This window comes from Camellia sinensis, chromosome 8 (assembly GCF_055761805.1).
Source record: "Camellia sinensis isolate YWXY chromosome 8, ASM5576180v1, whole genome shotgun sequence".
Classification (NCBI taxonomy): domain Eukaryota; kingdom Viridiplantae; phylum Streptophyta; class Magnoliopsida; order Ericales; family Theaceae; genus Camellia; species Camellia sinensis.
The window spans coordinates 20,442,938-20,465,531 of record NC_138968.1 but is presented as its reverse complement, the minus strand read 5'-3'; the positions used below and the strand labels follow the sequence as shown (position 1 = coordinate 20,465,531).

The window sequence follows — 22,594 nt, the reverse complement described above, 5'->3', positions numbered from 1 at the left end:
GGGGGGTTCATTATCAACGACATAACACCTCTCTCTTGCCTTAACCTACCCATTGTTTGACACTTCCTTCTTTTTTAGAGGACTCAACTCACCAATGGACTTAATTGGTTAAAGAATAAAATGGTAATTGAAATGAAGAACTAAAACTTGGGACTAAAAGTGAGCAAGTTAATGTTTGGTCATGTTCAACCGAACGTTAATTGAACACATGGAAGCTTGAACCAATTCATACTCATTAGTGATGAAATGATCCAAGTCTCCAAGGTCAACCACTTCCCTTGATCTTTCATGAAAGGGAGGAGGTTTGAATCTTGTTTTGTTGCATTTAATGAAATTGCACACTTTGGTTCGTGAGCCATCACGTAATGAAATTGCTTGAGTTGATGGTTTGTGGACCAAGGTTTGTCTCCCTTTGATTTGTTCATGAAAAAGGAGATGAATTGTGCAAATAAATCCTTAAGAAATACATTGTCCTGCTCTGTTTGCTCTCTGTTGCAGTAAGGAAGTCTAATCAGCAGTGGTCGACAGGCCATCATCGGTAGCCGACCGACCGAACATCAGCAGTGGCCGACCGGCCACCCTGTCGGCCACCAATGCAAATTCAGCAGTGTCTTTCTAAGATAGAACAGAGCTGGTCTGCAAGTGGAAAATTAGTGCAAGTATCCTACTGAGCAACAGAGGCATGCGGCGGCAGCAAAATAGTGGCTATTCGGGTGGAAACCGCGTTCATGCATGAGTTTCTCATTGATCCTTGGGATCCGTGTCGTAATAGATTAGTGTTATGCTTAACTAGTGGCTTTTGTAATTAGTTAGAATAGCTAATTCGTATTGTGTTGTAATTATAATTAGTTAGCTAGCATAGTTAGTTAATTAGTTGAATTTTTTTTTTAATAATTAGTTAAGTAGTTTAGATAATTCAAAGTTTGTTGTAATAATTAGCTTAGCTTAATTAGTATCTAGTTAGCTTAGTTTATTCATTCGGACCCTACTGCGCAAGGGTATCAATGTTGTAATAATGTGCATGTCTTCTAACCCCATGTCTTTCTCCTTTTTATTTATCCTCTTTTGATGGTTAGAATAGGGGCATCACGTTTCAATTAGCACATCGCATGTTTTCATCCATTTGTATTGCATGCACCGAGGCTTAGTTCATCATTCTAACTGCATTGTCGTTTCAATATTTCTTTGAATACGTGTTTAGACCACATGTTATCAAAATCGATTCATATGCCATGTTTAGTAGCCAAGCCTACTTTAGTTGCATCTGTGATAACCTTGCTCCATATTATGGTAATCAATCTTAATTGTGATTGTGATTATGTGTTTGATATGACTTTGAGTGTCATTTATATGAATATATGTGGTTTTGAATTTCTATCTGTTCACCGTAGGAATATCTGTTCAACTTACTGTTATAAACTAAAAATTGAAGGCCTTGTCGGCCACAGAAACCGAAATTGACTACGCCATTATGATTAGCGTAATTTTTAGAACCTACAGTGAAATTTAAGTGAAAATTGATTCGGATCAAATTAAATAGATTAAATTGATGATATAGTGCTCAATTAATTAGTATTAATAAATGTGATTAAGGGAGCTTGTATAAAAGGGGCCAATATACACTTATATTCATTTGTTGGAGGCTCACATCAGATTTTGCTCTCTAGAGAGAGAGACACTACAAGAAAAGTGGGTTTATGAGACGGAACTATTTGCGACGGCACACTTGTCGTCTCAAAAAGTCACTTTTTGCGACGACAGAAAATGTCGTCTCAAAAAAGCAGAGTATTTGCGACGGCACCATTTGCAGTCTCAAAAAAACAGAGCATTTGCGACGGCACAATTTGCCGTCTCAAAAAATGTGCAAATGCTCTGCTTTTTTGAGACGGCAAATATGCCGTCGCAAATACTCTGCTTTTTTGAGACGGCAATTTTTGCCGTCGCAAAAAAGTGACTTTCATGTTTTTTTTTTGTTTTTAGTGAATATTTTTAAATTTTTAAATATTTTTTTTAGATGCACCTTACTTAGATGTATCTAAAAAAAAAATTATGAAATTTTTTTAAAAAAAATTAATAAATACATAAAAATACAAAAAAAAAATGTATTGAATTATTGTATTTTTTGTATATAGTGAATTTTTAAAGATTTTTTTTACACTTTTTTTAATTTTTAGGTGTATTTATGTTAGATGTGTCTAAAAATTAAAAAAAAATACTTAAAATATTAAAAAAATTCAGTAAAAACAATATAACACGAAAAACAATAAAGTATAATTTTCTCAAAAGAGTTTTTGGAAAACTCTAACCTAGCCTAGTGATTGTGGTTTTAAGACAGCTTCATATATATATAGTCACAAAACGGTTTGAATAAATTTAAGGGTATTTTTCTGTCGCAAAAAAAATTAAAAAAAACAATGTCGTCTTACTCTTTTGATATAACATTTATCTTTTCATTCAGTTTTTCATCTTCCTGTCTCTCTGTCTCTATCTCTCTCTTCTCTTTATCTCTTTCACTCATCACTCTTCTTTCTCTGTCTGTCTGTTTCTCTCTCTCATTTTCTCTCTGTGTCTCTCGAATATCTCTCTTCTCTCTATCTTTCTCATCTGTTTTCTCTCTCTGTCTTTCTCGCTCATCTCCCTTCTCTCTATCTCTCTCATTTCTTTTCTCTCTCTCTATATCTCTCTCTCTCTTATCTTTCTATCTCTCTCGCCCATTTCTCTTCTTTCTCTTTCTCTCTCTTTTTGTGTCTCTCTCTCTCTCTCTCGCTCATCTCTTTTCGCTCTATTTCTTTCCTTTTTTGTCTATCTCTCGCTCATCTCTTGTTTCTCTCTTTTTTATCTCTCCCTCTATCTCTCTCTCTCTTTCTCTCTCTTTTTCTCTCTCTATCTCTTTTTCTGTCTATCTCTCTCTCTCTCACTCATCACTCTTCTCTCTCTCTCTCTCTCTCTCTCTCTCTCTGTCTACTTATCTATTTGTCTATTTCTCCCTCACTATGTTCGCCTTGCTCACTCTCTTACTCTCATCTTCTCTATTTATCGAGCTCCTTCTCGATTTATTGATCCACTATAAACGACGTCGTCTTACTCTTTTGAACATTTCTCTTTTTACCTATTTTTTCATCTTTCTATCTCTCTGTCTCTGTCTCTCTTCTTTTTCTCTCTCTCACTCATCACTCTTCTTTGTCTGTCTGTCTCTTTATTTCTCTCTATGTCTCTGTGCAATTTGTTGAGAAAATCTTGGATGAGAAAAAAAATCTCAACTTTTGAACTTATGAGGATTATTTTGTTTATATTTTGGTAAAGCGAGCATAGCATTATCTTGCTTTCCATGAATAAGACTTTGTAAGTTATTGGGTTTCTATCTTTTGCTCTATGCAATTTATTGAGAAAATTTTGGATAAGAAAAAAAATCGCAACTTTTGAACTTATGGTGATGATTTTGTTTATATTTTGTGAAAGTAAGCATAGCAAGTTGGGATTGGGGCTTTTAGTTTTAGCATTTTTTTTGAAATGATAGGTACAAAATTTTTAGTGGTTGCATACTCTCCTTGAAGGCTTTCTAAATGGAGAAATGATTTAATGCTCTCAAATCAACTCTTGAATAAAATCGTCATTGTTTTTAGAGAGTAGACGTATTTCACGATATGTGATACATTTCAAATATTTTATGTATTCTTGATCATGATAATGTTGATCATATTGTTTTGCAACCAAGAGCGATTTTGCTCATTAACTTCTGAAGTACTCAAGTTATTGGGTTCATCGACAATGTATGAATTTTTTAGTTTATTGTGAACTATTCCAGGGAAGAGTTTCATGGTATCGTTTTCTTTCTCAATAAAATTCTTCGTGATGGTAGACAGCTGGTTAAAGCAGGATCTATTCAGGCGGCCCCAAAACAGCTACAACAACGAATTGGTATAAAACATCTCAAGCAGATTGTCTGGATGGGCTAAGCCTTATTTACGAGATGCACCAATCAGAGTATGGAAACTACTCACTACTCAATGTCTTACATTTTCCCCCTCCCCACTGCAAGTAGGAATTTAGGATGGCTATGGGTAGTTTTTGGGTAGGCAGAACATTGTGTTGAAACAAAGACTTTTGTATTCTTTTGTTTTAGTTAAATTGATTTGGATTCAGTGCACATTTATACTTAAAAAGCCATTTCATATTCTTTTCTCCATTCTTGGATTGTTGCTAGTATGGGTTGCACATCTCTTAAATTGAGAAATTTAATTGATTTTTTTGTAACATTCATCACATGCACTACTACTATCTCATTGTTCATAACCTCTATTTATTTCATTCCAGCGAGAGACTAGGGTTTCTTTCTTCTCATTCCACCATCTATTCTGAATGGAGTATGTTTTGTTTTGTTTTTTTAGTGTTCTATTTGCTGAAGCACTTGGTTTTAGATAATGTTACTTGTTCATTGATGAAAGTCATATCTTTCAACAATTGTTAGTTGTGATTGCTGCATTAATAGATTACAGAGCCAACATTAAGTTTTTATTTTAATTCTCAAGACTCACTCAATTCTAGTTTTCAGGTACATTCTTAAAGCATCAATTGTATCAGCACTTTCAGCACTTGCCTTGAAGCCTAGGTATGCAAAGCGTTGCAGTTCTTCCTTGGATTGTTTTTAGCAATTCATTTGAGTTGGGAAACTTTATAGCAACTTGATTTAATGACTAGAAATTTGATTTGTCCGACTATGCTGATTCCTAGAGAATTTTCTTGGCCTACGGGTTTCTATACAAACTTTTTTTTAACCTCCTATTTGGATCCATACAACAAACGGCATGCGTATATGGGGGTACCATTTTATTCTGGGGTGTGTCATATGTGTTCATATGGTGTTTGTTGTGTAGATCCACGTAGGTGAAAAAAATGGTGAAATTTATCTGGTGACAAATATCTTATTTTATTTTATTTTATTTTACTGCAATCTTTAGCACCATCTTACTGTTAATTGATTTTCTGCAAATTCACAATATTTCTCATCTAATTGCTATGCTTTCGTTGCAGTGCAATCCATATTTGACATCGTGTTTGCTGAAGAAATATGTTGATCTGCTTCTTGATGATCACAAATCTTGGTTCTATGAGAGAGAAAAGGCTGATGAATGCTACATGCATTTTGATTTTAGATAACAAAGGATCATCAGTTGCCATTTTTGGCAGCCTTGAAGACACGCTTGGCAAAACCATACAAGAGATGGACAATTTCTTTGTGAGTTTTGATGAATGAGGATGTGTAAAAACTATCATTATGAAATTATGGAATTTTTTAGGCTTTCCAAAAAGTAATTTATATTCATTTATATTGTGTTTATTTTTTTCATTTCTTTTATATTTTTAAATTTTATCGGAGGATAATTATGGAATATTATGTAGTGGGATAATTTTGTTGATGTGTAATTATGAATGGAAGAATATTTTATTATGAAGAAATTGTTATTTTATACAGGAATTTTTATATTATTATGGAGAAATTTTAATATTTTTAATAATTTTATCGGAGGATTTTTTTTTCTTTTTTGTGACGGCACTACACTGTCGCAAAAAACAAAAAATTTTATTATTTTTATTGATTTTGTTACAGGTTTTACTTTTTGCGACGATACTAAACTGTTGCAAAAAATAGAAATTTTATTCTTTAAAATAGAAATTTTATTATTTTTTTAATATATGCGACGGTATTACACTGTCGCAAAAAATAAAAATTTTATATTTTTAATACTTTTTGCGACGGCACCACACCGTCGCAAAAACAGTGTTTTTGCCGTTGCAAAAAAAAGACTATTAGCGACGGTATATTTTACCGTCTCAAATAATATTTTTAGCGACGGTAAAATAGTGCCATCGCAAAAAGTCAAGAAATTTCAAACACTATTAGCGACTGCACAGTGCCATCGCAAAAGGCAAAAATGCCGTCACAAAAACATTGCCGTCGCAAAAACTCTTTTGCAACCCCTCCATTTGCGACCCCCTCTTGCCGTCGTAAAAAGTCATTTTGCCGTCGCAAAAAGTTTTTGCGACGGCATTAGGAGTATTAGCGACGGTATTTTACCATCGCAAAAAGTCAATTTTTTTTGTAGTGAGAGAACCGAACTTAGAGTGAGAGAGGGAGCTCAAATAGAAGGTTTAATCAAGAGGCTTGAGAATCTTGAAGATTAACTCAAGAATTGGCAAGAATTTGGGTGTTTGAAGCTCCTAGGTGAGTAAATTCATGGATTTAATTTGTAACTTGGTGAATTCAAAGTTGAATGGTGATCAAGAACATGAATTGAACTGATTATGATGAAAATGATTTGGTTTTGTTGAATTGGAAGTCAATATACACATGCATGTAGGAAATTGCCATGAATTTGTATGTTTGAGCTTGAAATACATGATCCATGTTGAATCTTTGATTGAAGTTCATGCTTTTGATCATCTCTTCATCATTTAAATTGAGAATGAGAGCTATATCTCACATGCATGTACAATTCATAAGAGTATGAGTTTTGAATACATGAAATTGTTATGTTGGAAACAAGTTTGGTGTAATTTGGAGCATGCATGTAAGTAATTCATGAAATTGAGCTTCATAATGTGATGAATTTGGTGTTGTATCATGTTAGTAAATGTATATATGAAATTTGAGTCATAATATGCAAGATATGTTGATTTGAATGCAAGTTTGAAGCTCAAAATGGTTGCTGCAAAACCCAGGATTTGGCATGTCCGCTCGAGCGGGGGAACCGCTGCTCGAGCGTGAAATACGAGCTCCCAGAACTTTTTACAGACATGGATACCCGCTTGAGCGGGTATATTTACGCTCAAGAAGGGAGCCATGTAGAGTGACCTTCAGCTCGAGTGTCCGAATTCACGCTCGAGCATAAAAATGAGGCAACTAGTACTTTTGCAAACCAAAGGGGGTCCGCTCGAGAGGGGAAACATGCGCTCGAGCGGGGAACCCTGTTTTTGAAATTTTGTAAAGTTGAATTGAATTTCATTTTTCATTCTCTTCCATCTCTAAGCACTCTTGGGCATGCATTAAGCATCGTAAATGAGTTAAAAGGATAAGAACGAAGCCTAAGAGGAATATATGAATTAAGAACGGAATGAATCGTTTGCGACCCATTATGTTCATGAAATTTGTAGGGTCAAGTACGAGGGCAAATCCACCGGCAGATCACTGTGAGTAATATCTTAATAAAGATATCTGAAGTATGTTATTTGTCCAATTGCTTACTTTCATATAAGTCTTGTAAGTTTGTTACATTGAATTGGGGACAGGTATTTGTTATGCCATATGATTGGGCCAAAGGCCGTCTGACATGAATGATAGTCTGACACGAATGATAGTCTGACATATGAATGATTAGGCCAAAGGCCGTCTGACATGAATAATAGTCTGACATATGAATGATTGGGCCAAAGGTCGTCTGACATGAAAGATAGTCTGACACGAATGATAGTCTGACATATGAATGATTAGGCCAAAGGCCATCTGACATGAATGATAGTCTGACACGAATGATAGTTTGGCGCATGAATGATTGGCCCAAAGGCCGTCTGACATGAATGATAGTCGGATATGAACGATTGGGCCGAAGGCCGTCGGATACAAACGATTGGGTCAAAAGGCCGTTAGAAATGAATGGATGGGCCAAAGGCCATCGGGTATGAGTTAATTGGGCCTGAGGCCGTTTGATACGTCTAGAACTTTAGTCGATTGACACATTAAAATAGAAACATGAATTGGGCCCAAGGCCGTCTGATGCAACTGTTTCAAAGATTGTTCATGTATCTTCCTTATTTGATATTATTCACTGGGCTTTCGCTCAAGCTCATTCATGTCTATGTAGGTGAGCCAAAGGATATCCAAACCCAGCCTCGGTGAAATATGTGAGAAACAATCAAGGTTTTAGAGAGTCATCCCAAATGTCTCACACACGAGACTTGTCTTCGCCTCTTTTATTCTTTTGATATAGTTTTGTTAAGTTGGCGAAAACATCGGATTACCTTTGTATATAAATCTTGGGTTTGACTGACTTAGAATTGAATGATCCTGTGTATGTACAGAAATTTGTGTTATTATCCCTTTGATGTGAGTTATTAACAGACATATATATATATATATATATATATAGATTGTTATGATGTGCCATGTAAGCACAGCTCTATGGACAAAAATTTTAAATTTGCTTCCGTTTGGCCCATTTACTCTGATAAGATATGTCTTGTTTGGTTTGAGGCCGTAGGTAATCCCTTGATTACTGGCCGGTTATGTCCTTAACCCATAGGGGCAGGTTCGGGTCGTGACAGCATCATTACATGCGTTGCGTTAGCCATCTTATACAGTTAGGTATTATGCATATTTTTCTAACTCTTTTGTTTTATCTAAGCTTGGAGTACTAGGTGAGTTTTTAGTGCTTTAGCACACTTGCATGAGTGTGAGTGACTGCCTTGACTAACATGCTTACCATGAGGCTAAGTGCTTAGTTGTTAAACTGTTTGAGTGCCTGTGGATGAAGGCTTGTTGCTTGAATTGGAATGATTCAATGAATGTACATTTAAGCCCACTTTGTCAAGTGGCAAATTCACAAACTTTAAGCCCACTTTGTTAAGTGGAAAAATCAAACCCTTTTCAAAAAACAAACATGAAATTGAATTGTTCCAATTTGAGCAAACTAGTCTATACCTTGTGTGCACACATCACATAGTAAATGCTAGCCTAATAAACCGGAACAAGAGCATATAATGTTGATAAAAATCATATCATGATTAGTAGAGGCCGATCTTTGATCGGGCGAGCGGGGGTGCTCAAATATATTCGTGACCTTCCCCTTTCGTACCCAAGTTCTCGAGCCGAGGCAACTTTGGTGATGACGGACACGTGGCATTTGGCACGAGTCATGGGTTTCCTAGATTTCCCCAAAATATATTTAGGTGGCAACTCTGTATCTGGCAAAGCAGTCCAATTTTGGCATTTTTTATTCAAAAATCCATTTTCCAAACGATTTGTCAAATTTGGATTCTTTGGTGTTTATCAATTTCATATTGCACTTGTGAGCTTAGATTCAGAACCATGGGAGTCCGAACTGTAGGGCTTATTTCGAGCTTTCGAAAGGGGCCGTGAAAAAGTCGAGTCTACAAGGACTTTCACCCTAGACACTCCGGCCAACTTAATTTCAATGGAGTCCATCCTCTATCTCCTCCCAAACAATGGAGTACATCCCCTTTCTCCTCCCAAACAATCATACATATACAATGTATATAAATCATAGTCATATTCAATGACAGCCAACAATAGATTAGTTTCAATTTACTTAATCCTTATGTAATTTCTATAACAATCATAGATATCCTCCACCGATAGCCTAATACAAATTTTTCTAAACAAACATATTATTCAAATTTCCATGGGTGAGAGACACCACGTGTCCAACTCCACCATTTGTATCAACAATCATCCAATTTCACATTACCATTATCAATTTCAGTTATTTATACAAAATAACAATTTAACCAATTTAGGAAAAGACTCCCTGTTAGACTTATTTATTTTGATGATTTATTTAATTATGTTTTTAATTTTTTTGGAAGAGAAAAATATAATCAAAATTTATTTTGATGATTTATTTGAAAGAGAAAAATAGAATCAAAATTTATTTTGTCCCATTATTTCTTACCTAAAACTTTTATCCTAAATATTGTTAGAATGTATTTAATATTTAATTAAATCAAAGGTTCAAACGACCCAAAACAAAGGTTCAAACAGCCCAACACAGCAGCAAGCCAAAAGGTTCAAACAGCCCAACATAGCAGCAAGCCAAAAGGTTCAAGTGAAAGATATTCAAATTAGTAATGATGGAGTGGAAGATATTCAAATTAGTAATGATGGAGTACAATGGCTATAAACGGCTATAAGTTTCATTATATATACCAAAGCCTCTAATGTAAACAAGTTACAAAAAAAACCATAAAATATTCTTTGATCTATAATCACTCACATCTATTTTCTAAAAAATTCTCTAAGAAGTGTTCTTCAATTTTCGTTTACATCCTCTTTCAGAAATTATACACTGAGACGTATAGCTTTAAGTCTATCTTTCCTGTGTGAGGTTTATAGAAAAACCAGAGCTTCATTTTTATATCTATCTTTAAGAGATAATTCTTGTAGCTTTCTATGAAAGAAAAAGCACCTTCTTTTCAGCCTTGTAAGAGTTTAGTACACTCAATGTTCTTGACTTAGAAAGTCTGTGTCAAATCCGTGGAGGATTGCTCCATCTGTGAAAAGGTTGCTAGCACCCTGTGACGCTAGAGAATAGTGGAAAATCTCAAGTGAAGCTTGAGGAGTGGACGTAGGCCGAGTTGAAACCGAACCACTATAAATTTGTTTACCTCTCTCTCCCTTATCTCTTTATTTTATTTAAATTGCCATAGCTATATTTCATATTTTTATTATGCTAAAATCATTAACTGACTTTGTTGTTAGAACACTTGTTTTAATTATTTTTATTTCATCAACTATATTTATCTATTGTGCTAGTCATAATTTTTATTAGGGTATTATTATTTTTATTAGTAAAAACCTAATTCACCCCCCCCTCTTAGGTTTTTTTTGGGTAACAATTGGTATCAAAGCCTAGACTCTTGTTTTAGATTTAACCATCTGGGAGTTTCAATCCATGGCAACCTTAGCTGAAGGACAAGCCACAAATAGGCTACCATTGTTTGACGAAACAACTATAGTCATTGGAAGGATAAGATGACCCTATACCTACAAGCCACTAATTATGCCATGTGGATTATTATCACCAAAGGTCCAAAAATTGCTACCAAATTAGTACACAATAGTAGTGTACCTAAAACTGAAGATGAATGTGATGAGAGGAATCATAAATTATTACAAGCCAATGTTAAAGCCAAACTCACCCTTGTTTGTAGATTAGACTCTAAGGAGTATAATGGAATTTCAAGTTGTGGTTCGGCAAAAGAAATTTGGGACAAACTTGAGGTAACGTATGAAGGTACAAGCCAAGTGAATAAATCTCGTATTGATATGCTTGTTCATAGTTATGAATTGTTTAAAATGAACTCTACTGAATCTATTTCAAGTATGTTTACTAGATTTACTAAAATTGTAAACTCTTTGAAATCTCTTGGCAAAACTTATACTAACAGTGAGTTTGTGAGAAAAATTCTTAGGTGTTTACCAAAGAATTGGGAAGCAAAGGTCACGGTCATTATAGAAGCCAAAAATCTCTCCACACTTGGATTGAATGAGCTTATGGGTTCCCTTATGACCCATAAGATCACCATGAAAGGACATGAGGATGTTGAAAACAAAAAGAAAAGTGGAATTGCATGCAAAGCCTCATCCAACGAAGAAGAACATGAAAACTCCAATGGGAATGAAAGTTATGCCATGTTTAGTAGAAATCTCAAAAAACACTTCAAGAAAAACAATTATGGAGGAAGAAGACCTTTCAAGAAAGAGCCTATTATTTGTTATGAGTGCAAAAATCCTAGACATATGAAGATGGATTGTCCAAAATTGAAGAATCATGGAAAAGACTACAAAAGAAACAAAAAGGCCATGGTAGCAGCTTGGGGAGAAAGTGAAGATGAAAGCACAAATGATGAAATTAAAAATGAAGTAGCCAACTTATGTCTCATGGCTCTTGAAGATGAAGACTCTACTCAAAATGAGGTAACTAGTCTTTATGAAGAACTTGAAAATGCATTCCATGAACTACAAGATGAATTTAGAAAAGTTTGTGCCAAAAATAATGTGTTGAAGAAATCTGTTGCATCTTTATCTATTAATGCAGAAGAATTAAAGAAAGAAAAAATTGTTTTGAAAAATGATTTTGATACTATCTCTAATGAGAAAACTACTTTAAAAAACAATGTTAATGATTTAACAAAAACACTTGAAAATTTTGTAACAGGTAGAGATAATCTCAACATGCTTCTTGAAAATCAAAAATGTGTTTTTGATAAAGTGGATATTGGATATGACCCTATTAAAAAACAAAAGAATCTCAACACAATTTTTGAAAAGGCACCTCTCATGACACACCCTCATATTACTTGTCATTATTGTAGAAAGAGAGCCCATTATATATCTTATTGTCCATTCAAAAAAAATATGAACATGGGAATTAAAAAGATTTGGATTATTAAGGGATCTAACAAAACTAACAAAGAAGGACCCAAGAAACTATAGGTACCAAAAACCAACACTTGATTGTCATCTTGTAGGTTTGCTTTAAGTCCAAAGCTAAAGAAAGGAAGTGGTACCTTGATAGTGGATGTTCCAGACACATGACCGGAAATAAATCTTTCTTTACTACACTGTCATCCAAAGATAGAGGCTTTGTTACTTTTGGAGACAACAAGAAAGGAAAAATCATCAGTATTGGTAACATCGGTATTTCTCCTAACCCTTCTATTGAAAATGTTTTACTTATTGATGGATTTAAGCATAATCTACTTAGTATTAGTCAATTATGTGATAAAGGTAATCGAGTTATTTTTGATAAATCACATTGCACAATTGAAAGCACAAATAATCATAAAACTTTATTCGTTGGTAATCGTCACGGTAATATTTATGTTTTTCATCTCAATGATCTTTATGCTACTGATATTAAATGTCTACATGTTAATAATGAAAATAGTTAGTTATGGCATAAAAGACTTGGTCATGCTCATATGGATTTAATTGCTAAACTTTTGAGAAAGGATTTGGTCATTGGACTTCCAAAAATTAAATTTAAAAAAGATCATCTCTGTAGTGCTTGTCAACAAGGAAAACAAACTAAAATATCGTTTAAATCAAAATCTCACATTTCCACAACTAGACCTTTACAACTACTGCATATGGATTTATTTGGTCCCTCAAGAATATCTAGTCTAGGTGGTAAATATTATTGTCTTGTTATTATTGATGATTATTTAAGATTTACATGGGTTATGTTTTTAGCACACAAAGACGAAACATTTTCTTCTTTCACAAAACTCTGTTGTATAATTCAAAATGAAAAAGGCTTTCTTATTACTAATATTCGAACTGACCATGGTAGAGAACTTGAAAATGAGAAATTTGAATTGTTTTGTGATGAGCATGCTATTGGACATAATTTTTCAGCACCTAAAACTCCTCAACAAAATGGTATAGTAGAAAGGAAGAATAGAACTTTAGAAGAGATGAGTAGAACAATGCTTTGTGAAAATAATCTTCCTAAATATTTTTAGGCCGAAGCCATTCACACTACATGCTATATTTTAAATCGTGCATTAATTAGACTTATTCTCAAAAAGACTCCTTATGAACTTTGGCATGATAGAAAGTCCAACATTAATCACTTGCATGTTTTTTGTTGTAAATGTTTTGTGCATAATAATGGTAAGGATAACTTAGGTAAATTTGATTCAAAATTTGATGAAGCAATTTTTCTTGGCTATTCCTTAACTAGCAAAGCTTATCGTATTTTTAATAAAAGAACTCTTGTTGTGAAAAAATCTATACATGTGGCATTTGATGAAACTAACATCTCTGCTCAAAGCAAATTGTTAGCAATAATATAGATTTGGAACCAAATGTGGAAGATTCAAGTATCTACAAAGAAGAGAACCAACCATGTAAGTTGAACAAAGAGATTGCACAACCTATTCTCACACCTCAAGAAGAAGGAGGAAACAATGATGATTTGCTAAGAGAATGGAAGTTTGTTCATAATCACCCTAAGGATTTAATCCTGGGTGACCCTACAAAAGGTATTGAAACTCGCTCTTCACTTAGAAACATTTGTAATAACTTGGCTTTTTCTTACAGATTGAGCCTAAAAACTTTCAAGAAGCAGAATTCGATAAACATTGGATGATAGCTATGCATGAAGAGCTTAACCAATTTGAGAGAAACAAAGTGTGGAAACTTGTGTCAAGACCTAAAGATCATACCAATATCGGTACCAAATGGATCTTTCGAAACAAGCTTGATGAATCCGGCACAATTATAAGAAACAAGGCTAGAATTGTTGCACAAGGATACAATCAAGAAGAAGGTATTGATTTCGATGAAACCTTTGCTCCGGTTGCTAGATTAGAAGTCATTCACATGTGACTTGCATTTGCATGTTTTAGAGATTTCAAACTTTATCAAATGGATGTAAAAAGTGTCTTTCTTAATGGTTTTATAAATGAGGAAGTTTATGTTAAACAACCCCCAGGTTTTGAAGATCATGCTTTTTCAAATCATGTTTTTAAACTATCAAAAGCTTTATATGGTTTGAAACAAGCACCTCGTGCATGGTATGAACAATTAAGTAAATTTTTGATTGAAAATAATTTTTCTAGAGGAACGATTGACACAACACTTTTTCTTAAAACTAAAAATAATAATTTACTTATTGTGCAAATATATGTGGATGACATTATATTTGGTACTACTAATGAAACCTTGTGTAAGGAATTTGCTAAGTGTATGCAAGGTGAGTTTGAGATGAGCATGATGGGGGAGCTAAATTATTTCCTTGGGCTTCAAATCAAACAATGTAAGGAATGAATTTTTATCAACCAAAATAAGTACACAAAAGAACTACTCAAAAAGTTTGGTATGTATGACTCAAAAATAATTGGAACACCTATGAGCACGTCCATTAAGTTAGACAAGGATGAAAAAAGTAAGTCCATTGATCAAACAAAATATCGAGGTATGATCGGCTCACTTCTTTATTTAACTGTAAGTAGACCCGATATTATGTTTAGTGTTTGTATGTGTGCTAGATATCAATTAAATCCTAAGGAATCACATCTTAGTGTTGTTAAAAGAATTTTTGATATCTTGTTGGCACTCAAAATGTGGGACTGTTTTATCCTAGAGGTGTTACATTTGATTTAATTAGCTACTCGGATGCCAAATTTACCGGATGCAAACTTGATAGAAAAAGCACCAGTGGCACTTGTCAATTTCTTGGTAACTCATTCATATCTTGGTTTAGCAAAAAGCAAAATTCTATTGCTTTATCAACGGCCAAAGCTAAATATATAGCTTATGGAAGTTGTTGTGCCCAAATGCTTTGGTTGAAACAACAATTGGAGGACTTTGATTTGCTTTATGATCATATCCCTATTAAATGTGATAATACTAGTGCCATCAATTTAAGCAAAAATCTGATTCAACACTCACGAACAAAACATATTGAAATTCGACATCATTTTTTAAGAGATCATGTTCAAAAAGGGGATATTGTACTTGAATTTGTAAACAGCGATAAGCAATTGGCGAATATTTTCACAAAACCCCTAAGTGAGGATCGCTTCAATTTTATTCATGGCGAGCTTGGAATATCGATTTCTACTTAAAAAGTTTTGTTATAACTGTGAAACTTGAATTTTTGTTAAAATGATATATGTGTATTGCTACATTGATATGGAAACATTTATATCAGTTGCATGCTCTCAAGTCCTTCATACATTTATTACCCTTAACAGTTTGCTATTCTCAATTGTGTAAAAAAATTTTGAGATCTGCATCTTGAGGTAAAATTAACTTTGCATACATTGATTTTCTTTAAAACCCTCATAGTATTTTTTATTTATTTATTTATTTTTACATTATCCTTCCAGCAACACCGACGTCCCATTAAGTAAAATTCTGCTGGTATTATTTTATTTTAATTTATTTTTTATTGCTATTAGGCTTAATATCTTTTACTTTTTTATTTATTTTTTGTTGTTTTACTAATAGGCTTCATTTCCTTTAATTTTTTTTTCTTCTTTTCTTTTCATTTTTTTTTTTTTGGTTATTTTGCCCTGAGGCTTAATTTTGATTTTTTTTTTTCTGCACTTTACTTTCATCTTCAAGTGATTACATTAAACACAAAAACAAACACAAATCAAAATATACATATTTATATTAAAAACAACACACACAAAAAAAAACAAAAAATTCCCTTCATTTTTCCGGCCATTAGCCGACCTCACTTACTCGCCTCTTCCACCGCTCTCTTCTTCTTTTTATCACCTTGGGTGACGCTTGACGTCCCTGCCCCTGTGCTTTCGTCAAGAGCGAGCACTCCCCGCCGACTATCAAAAGCCAAGAACGACATTACTCCAAATCGGGCCATGGAGGTGGTCTTCCATTTAAGCTCTTTATTTTCAGTCTTTAGTGCGCAAATCTCTGCTCGCACATCCTTGTACATACGCTGGAGTAGAGAGAGTTGGGCGTTGACCTGGTGGAGCTCACTGGTTCTGTTCTGCAGTCAATGAGCCAATTTTGTGACTGCAGTCACCGTCTCCATACAAGATGTCAGTGTGAAATGATTGGCTTCAATATCTGATTACGTTGCTAGTATTTGCTCAATTGACATCATTGGAAGGTTGGGAAGAGTAAGCGCTGGGGCACTCGGCCCAGCAGCGCTTACAGGATCATTTAGGTCCGAAAAGAGAGTAAGGGGATGGGACGAGGCCATGAAATAGAAAAGAGACATGTAATCAAAAGGAGGATCGTTTTTGGCAACCTTGCTGCTCTGCTTAGTCTCTCTGTTCTATCTCTCTCACGTAGAAGAAGAAAGCGATGGAAGCGAATGAGAAAGCAGCAGGAGAATAGAGTGATTAAGAAGAAGACGGAGGAGAAGAAGACAAGAGGAAGAGAGAATCGAGGTCGTTGATTGACCCGTCTCGCTTTTGTCGGTCGGCTGATGCAAAAGCAAGGACGCGTGTCCAACGTGATTTTCGACGGAACAGAGAGAGGCGTGCGAATCGTATATATGTGTATATGTATGTTTTGAATTGTATAGATGCCATTTATGATATTCTTTTGTTATGATTTTATGAATTATGGTATTATTTTCAAATTATGGTATTATTTGAAAACTAATCTGATGATTATGTATTTATAGTTTGATATCTTAGTCTCATATCTTGTCTCTAATTAAAGTTTATTTATTACACATGTGCTAACTTATGTATTTAGAAATGAATTCAGGGAGCATGACTTGAGGGGGAGCTTTTCTTACTCCCAAATGAAATCAAAACATCATTGTGTGCCATCATCAAAAAGGGAGAAATTGTTAGACTTATTTATTTTGATGATTTATTTAATTATGTTTTTAATTTATTTGGAAGAGAAAAATAGAATCAAAATTTATTTTGATGATTTATTTTAAAGAAAAAAATAGAATCAAAATTTATATAGAATCAACATTTATTTTGATGATTTTATGTTTTAATTTATTTGAGAGAGAAAAATATAATCAAAATTTATTTTGTCCCATTATTTCTTACTTAAAACTTTAATCCTAAATGTTGTTAGAATATATTTAATATTTGATTAAATCAAAGGTTCAAACAGCCCGAAACAAAGGTTCAAACAGCCCAGCACAGTAGCAGGCCAAAAGGTTCAAACAGCCCAGCACAGTAGCAGACCAAAAGGTTCAAGTGGAAGATATTCAAATTAGTAATGGAGTACAACGGCTATAAACAGCTATAAGTTTCATTATATATACCAAAACCTCTAATGTAAACAAGTTACAAAAAAAAAAACAAGAAAATATTCTTTGATTTATAATCACTCATATCTATTCTCCGAATAATTCTCTGAGAAGTGTTCTTCAATTTTTTTTTTTTGCATCCTCTTTCAGAAATTATACACTGAGACGTATAGTTTTAAGCCCATCTTTCCTGTGTGATGTTTACAGAAAAACCAAAGCTTCATTTTTATATCTATCTTTGAGAGATAATTCTTGTAGCTTTCTGTGAAAGCAAAAACACCTTCTTTTCAACCTTGTAAGAGTGTAGTACACTCAGTATTCTTGACTTAGAAAGTCTGTGTAAAATCCATGGAGGATTGTTCCATCTGTGAAAAGGTTGTTAGCACCCTGTGAAGCTAGAGAATAGTGGAAAATCTCAAGTGAAGCTTGAGGAGTGGACGTAGGCTGAGTTAAAACCGAACCACTATAAATTTGTTTGTCTCTCTCTCCCTTATCTCTTATTTTATTTAAATTACTATAGTTATATTTCATATTTTTATTGTGCTAAAATCATTAATTGACATAATTGTTAGAACACTTGTTTTAATTATTTTTATTTTATCAACTATATTTATCTATTGTGCTAATCAAAATTTTTATTAGGGTATTATTATTTTTATTTGTAAAACCTAATTCACCCCTCTCTTGGATTGTCATTTGGGTAACACTCCCCTCTTTCCAAATATCAACCCAAGTGGCCCAAATCAAGTATTTGGCCACAATACAACCTCACATTCATGCCATAATCATTTATTTCACATTTACTTAGAAATCCCTCTTTTTATTTCACACCCAAACCCTAGGTTTGCTCAGATTACTCCCAAAACCCACCATTGTTACACAATCACAAATAACTAAGCTAAAAACCATATGAAAGTGTAGAAAATCCCTACCTCAAGGAGAAAAGACGAGCCAAACAAGAGTGAAATTTCAAAGATTCCCAAATCTAACTCTATTTGGATCAAAATGGAGATCTTGTGATTGTCTACCTTTTTATCAGAGGGATTAGGGTGAGAAAACCACTAGAACTAGGTAAAAATGTATAGAGAGAGAGAGAGAGAGAGAGAGTATCAACTTTAGGTTTTGGGGAGAAAAGATCTGAAAAAGTGATGTAAAAAGTCATTTTTGCGATCTGATATATGCACAGTCTGCTCGAGCATCAGACACAAAAGTTGTTCCGCTCGAGCGCAATAAAGGCCGCACGAGCGCCAAGACACAATGAACAAGACGCTCACCTCTCAAGCGCAAGAAGTGACACTTGAGCGTAGAAAACACACATCCAGTAGTTCTGCAGACAACAGACCAACGCTCGAGCACAAGAAAGGCCGATCGAGCGTAAAAATCACTCTCCCAGTAATTTTGTAGACCCGCAAAAGTACTGAGTGATTGCAAAGCCTGCTCGAGCGCAAGAAGTGTCGCTCGAGCAGAGGGCCAAAATCCTAGGAAACGCAAGGTTTGAAAAACAAGTGACTAACCTGCCCAAACACAACCACAACAACCCTAAAAGCCAATTTCGAAAAGATACGAGGGAAAAGAGAGGTAAACAACAATATGAAAGCATTAAACCCGAGTCCAGAGTACCACAAGAGTCGGGTCAAAATCAGGATCGCTATAGAAATATTACAACATTAATCAACAAAACCATTTGTTTGTCACGTTATGAACATGTACAACATCACATTTGCAATCAATGGTAAACCCCAAACCTGCGACATGAGCAAGATCACCTAAAACCCCACATGACGCACCAATTAAACAAAAACTCATTTCGAGCATCGACCTTGGTGCTGTATTGTTCCACAAACAACCAAACTAACATCGAAGACACCCATACTTGTTGTCATCGCACTAACACACGATCAATGATGCTGTTGACGAATTAATTTTAAATCACCGACGTTACGTCCTCAATGTTAATCGCACTCTAAGATGTCCTAGTGTCTACGCCGCTTTGCCTCTGTAAATTTGATAGAAAGGGTTTCCATGATTTTCTAGGGTTTTTTTGGGGTTTTGTAATGTTATTTGGAGAATAACGAATTTTGGGTGTAATGTTCCCAAATCCAGCGTTTAACTCACACAAGTTGAGGATTAGCACTGCAACATCGTCAAGGAAACGTTGACATTCTTATATTTGAGCTTTCGTTTTGTTCGCAATGGAGGGAAAAGGAAAAAAATTCTATAGTATACTTTTGGACTTTTTGGTAACTACAACATCACGTAAACCCCCAATATATCCCTCCAAATAGCTAAACCATGCGTTACATTCGTGGGCTTAAGTGTAATTAAATTGGCTGGTGGTGTTAACAGCTCCTTTGTCACTCTTATTCCAAAAGTTGAGGGTCCAGTTAGCATATCGGAGTATAGGCCAATTAGTCTAATTGGCTCTATGTATAAAATTCTTGCTAAAGTCCTTTCTAATAGGTTGAGGCAAGTGATTTCTAGGGTAATTGGGGAGGCTCAATCTGCTTTCCTGGGGGGGAGGAATATTTTGGATGGGGTTTTGATCGCAAATGAAGTAGTTGATTGGTGGAAGAGTAGTGGTCAGTCTGGTTTGATTTTGAAATTAGATTTCGAAAAAGCATATGACTCTGTGAATTGGGATTGCCTTCTATCTATGATGAGTAGGTTTGGTTTTGGAGCAAGATGGAGAAAATGGATTCAGGAGTGTGTTTGTACTCCTAAAGTTTCTGTACTAGTTAATGGGTCTCCTACGGCGGAATTTAGTCCTGAAAAAGGCCTCAGGCAGGGTGATCCCTTGTCACCTTTCCTTTTTAACCTGGTTGCAGAGGGTTTAAATATGTTTATTAAAAGGGCAGGTGAATCTGGGCTTATCACAGGTGCTGTTATTGGTCAGAAGGGGGCAAGCACAACTGTTTCACATTTACAGTTCGCCGACGATACTATAATTTTTTGCAAGGCTGATGTGGGGGAGGTTATACCATTAAAATGAATTTTGAGATGTTTCCAATTAGTGTCAGGGCTGAAAATAAATTTCCATAAAAGCTATGTTTGTGGAATTGGTGTGACTGTGCAGATGGTTAAGGACTGTGCTGGTGTGCTTAATTGCCAAAATCAAAGTCTTCCTCTAGCTTATCTTGGTCTGCCTCTTGGTGCTAGCCCTAGATTAAAGAAAACTTGGAAACCAGTAATCGATAAAATCAGGGCCAAATTAGCATCTTGGAAAAGGAAACTTCTTTCTTTTGGGGGTCGTTTAACTCTCATCAGGTCTGTTCTATCCAGCTTACCTGTGTACTACTTATCCATTTTTAAGATGCCCCATTCCGTGATTAAGACAATTGAGAGTTTGAGGGCAGCTTTCTTGTGGGGAGGGTCCGAATTAAGAAGGAAGATTCATCTAGTTAAATGGGAGGAGATTACTAAAACAAGGGACCAAGGTGGGTTGGGAATCAGAAGGCTACAGGATGTGAATGACTGTCTTCTAGCGAAATGGTGGTGGAGATTTGGTGTTGAAGATAAATCCTTATGGAAAAGGGTTCTGTGTAGTAGATACCAGTATAATGGTGGGAAATGGTTGCCTTTTCTTAGCTCTGATGAATATTTATCTAAGGTATGGGGCGGGATATTAAGGGTTGGCCAATCAAACCCTCAATTGAAGAGTACCTTTCTTGATAACGTTAAGCTGGTTGTGGGAAATGGGGGCAGGATTCAGGTTTGGGTGGATCATTGGTGTGGGAATCAGTGTTTCATGGAAATATTCCCTAGGCTGTTTCGTTTATCAACAGAAAAAGATATAACTTTAAGTGCATTGTTGGAGAGGAAAAGATTATCAGGGGTCTGGAAATTTAAGTTTCGCAGAGTGTTGTTTGCATGGGAGGCCGAGGAGTTGGAAAGGTTAGTTACCTTAGTTAATCAAGCAGAGTTGGGGGCTGGGGACAATGAAGATTGTTTGAAGTGGCTGGCATGTTCATCAGAACAATTTTCTATATCCTCCCTTTCAAAAGTTTGTGCGGATAGTCCTTCAATTCTGTGCACTGGTCTGTTATGGTATAATTTGGCCCCTCCGAAAGTTCAGTTCCTTGGTTGGTTAGCATGGAGAGGTAGATTGAAAACAACCATGTTTCTGCAAAAGATTGGCGTTCTCAACCAAAGTGCTTCCATTGATTGTGTTCTTTGCAGGAATGATGCTGAAACAGTTAATCATGTTCTTCTTTGGTGCCCTTTTGTTTGGCAAGTATGGTCTACAGTGCTAAACTGGTGGGGGATTCAGTGGGCTGTGCCTGGTAATGTTGAAGGGTTGCTTCATTGGTGGATGGGATTTAAGTGGAGAAAGTTTGAAGATAGAATTTGGAAAGTTATTCCTTTGGCTGTCATGTGGTCTACTTGGAAACTCAGAAATGAAGTAGTTTTCTCTGGGAAGCAGCTTTGCCTTGCAGAATTCTGTGAGTTGATTTTGGCTAGAGTGGCTTTCTGGGTCAAAGCTCATTCAAAAGGGTGTTCTTATTCAGTCCAGGACATCATTCGAAGGTTGCAACAAATCAGGTATGTCTCTCTGTCTTAATATCATTGGTGGTGTTGGGTTGCTTCTATTCTCTTGTAGTTGGTGGAAGTTGGGGGTGTTAGGATTAAATTGGTGGTTCTGTTAGTTTTCTTTGTATGGTGTGTGGCTGTTTGTTTTTCTGGGTGGGGTGTAGTTTTGTTGTTTTGTTTGGTTGTCTTCTTGGATGGTATCTCACCATCCTTTGGTGTGCTTTTTCCTTCTTTGTTGATGTTTTCATCTGTATTTGTTGAATCTTCATCAATAAAGTTGATCTTTCTTTGCTGATCAAAAAAAAAAAAAAAAAAAAAAACATTGACATGGGACCAATCAGCCTACAAATTAAATTCCAGGACTAAATGATTCAAACTATCTAAACTTGAGATTTATTGGTGTTTTCCCCTAAAATATATGGAGTCGATTGAGTTAATTAAGAGAAAAATTTTATAGTAACAATATTTATTTACTTATAAATATTTATTTGTTTTTTAGTTATACGAAACTAACGATTTTTCAGTTTGCTAAATTATCCAGTAAAACTAAAAAAATTTATCAATTTTTT

General features: G+C 35.0%; 1 protein-coding gene across 1 annotated transcript; it reads left to right on the top strand.

Moving 5' to 3' along the window:
• Window positions 1-365: 365 nt before the first annotated feature.
• Window positions 366-22,056, top strand: LOC145797612 (uncharacterized). The gene is made up of 7 exons (XM_082884992.1): window positions 366-400; window positions 3,806-3,918; window positions 4,389-4,463; window positions 4,546-4,609; window positions 4,959-5,102; window positions 19,845-20,469; window positions 20,572-22,056. The coding sequence occupies exons 1-7, from the start codon at window positions 366-368 to the stop codon at window positions 22,054-22,056; spliced, it is 2,541 nt and encodes an 846-aa protein (XP_082741118.1).
• Window positions 22,057-22,594: the final 538 nt, after the last annotated feature.

Coding starts and splice junctions, on each gene's coding strand:
- LOC145797612 (XM_082884992.1), top strand. CDS start 366: ATGAAATTGCTTGAGTTGATGGTTTGTGGACCAAG. Junction 4,464..4,545: donor AGTCATATCTTTCAACAATT/GTTAGTTGTGAT, acceptor ACTCAATTCTAG/TTTTCAGGTACATTCTTAAA. Junction 5,103..19,844: donor CTTGATGATCACAAATCTTG/GTTCTATGAGAG, acceptor TGGTGTTAACAG/CTCCTTTGTCACTCTTATTC.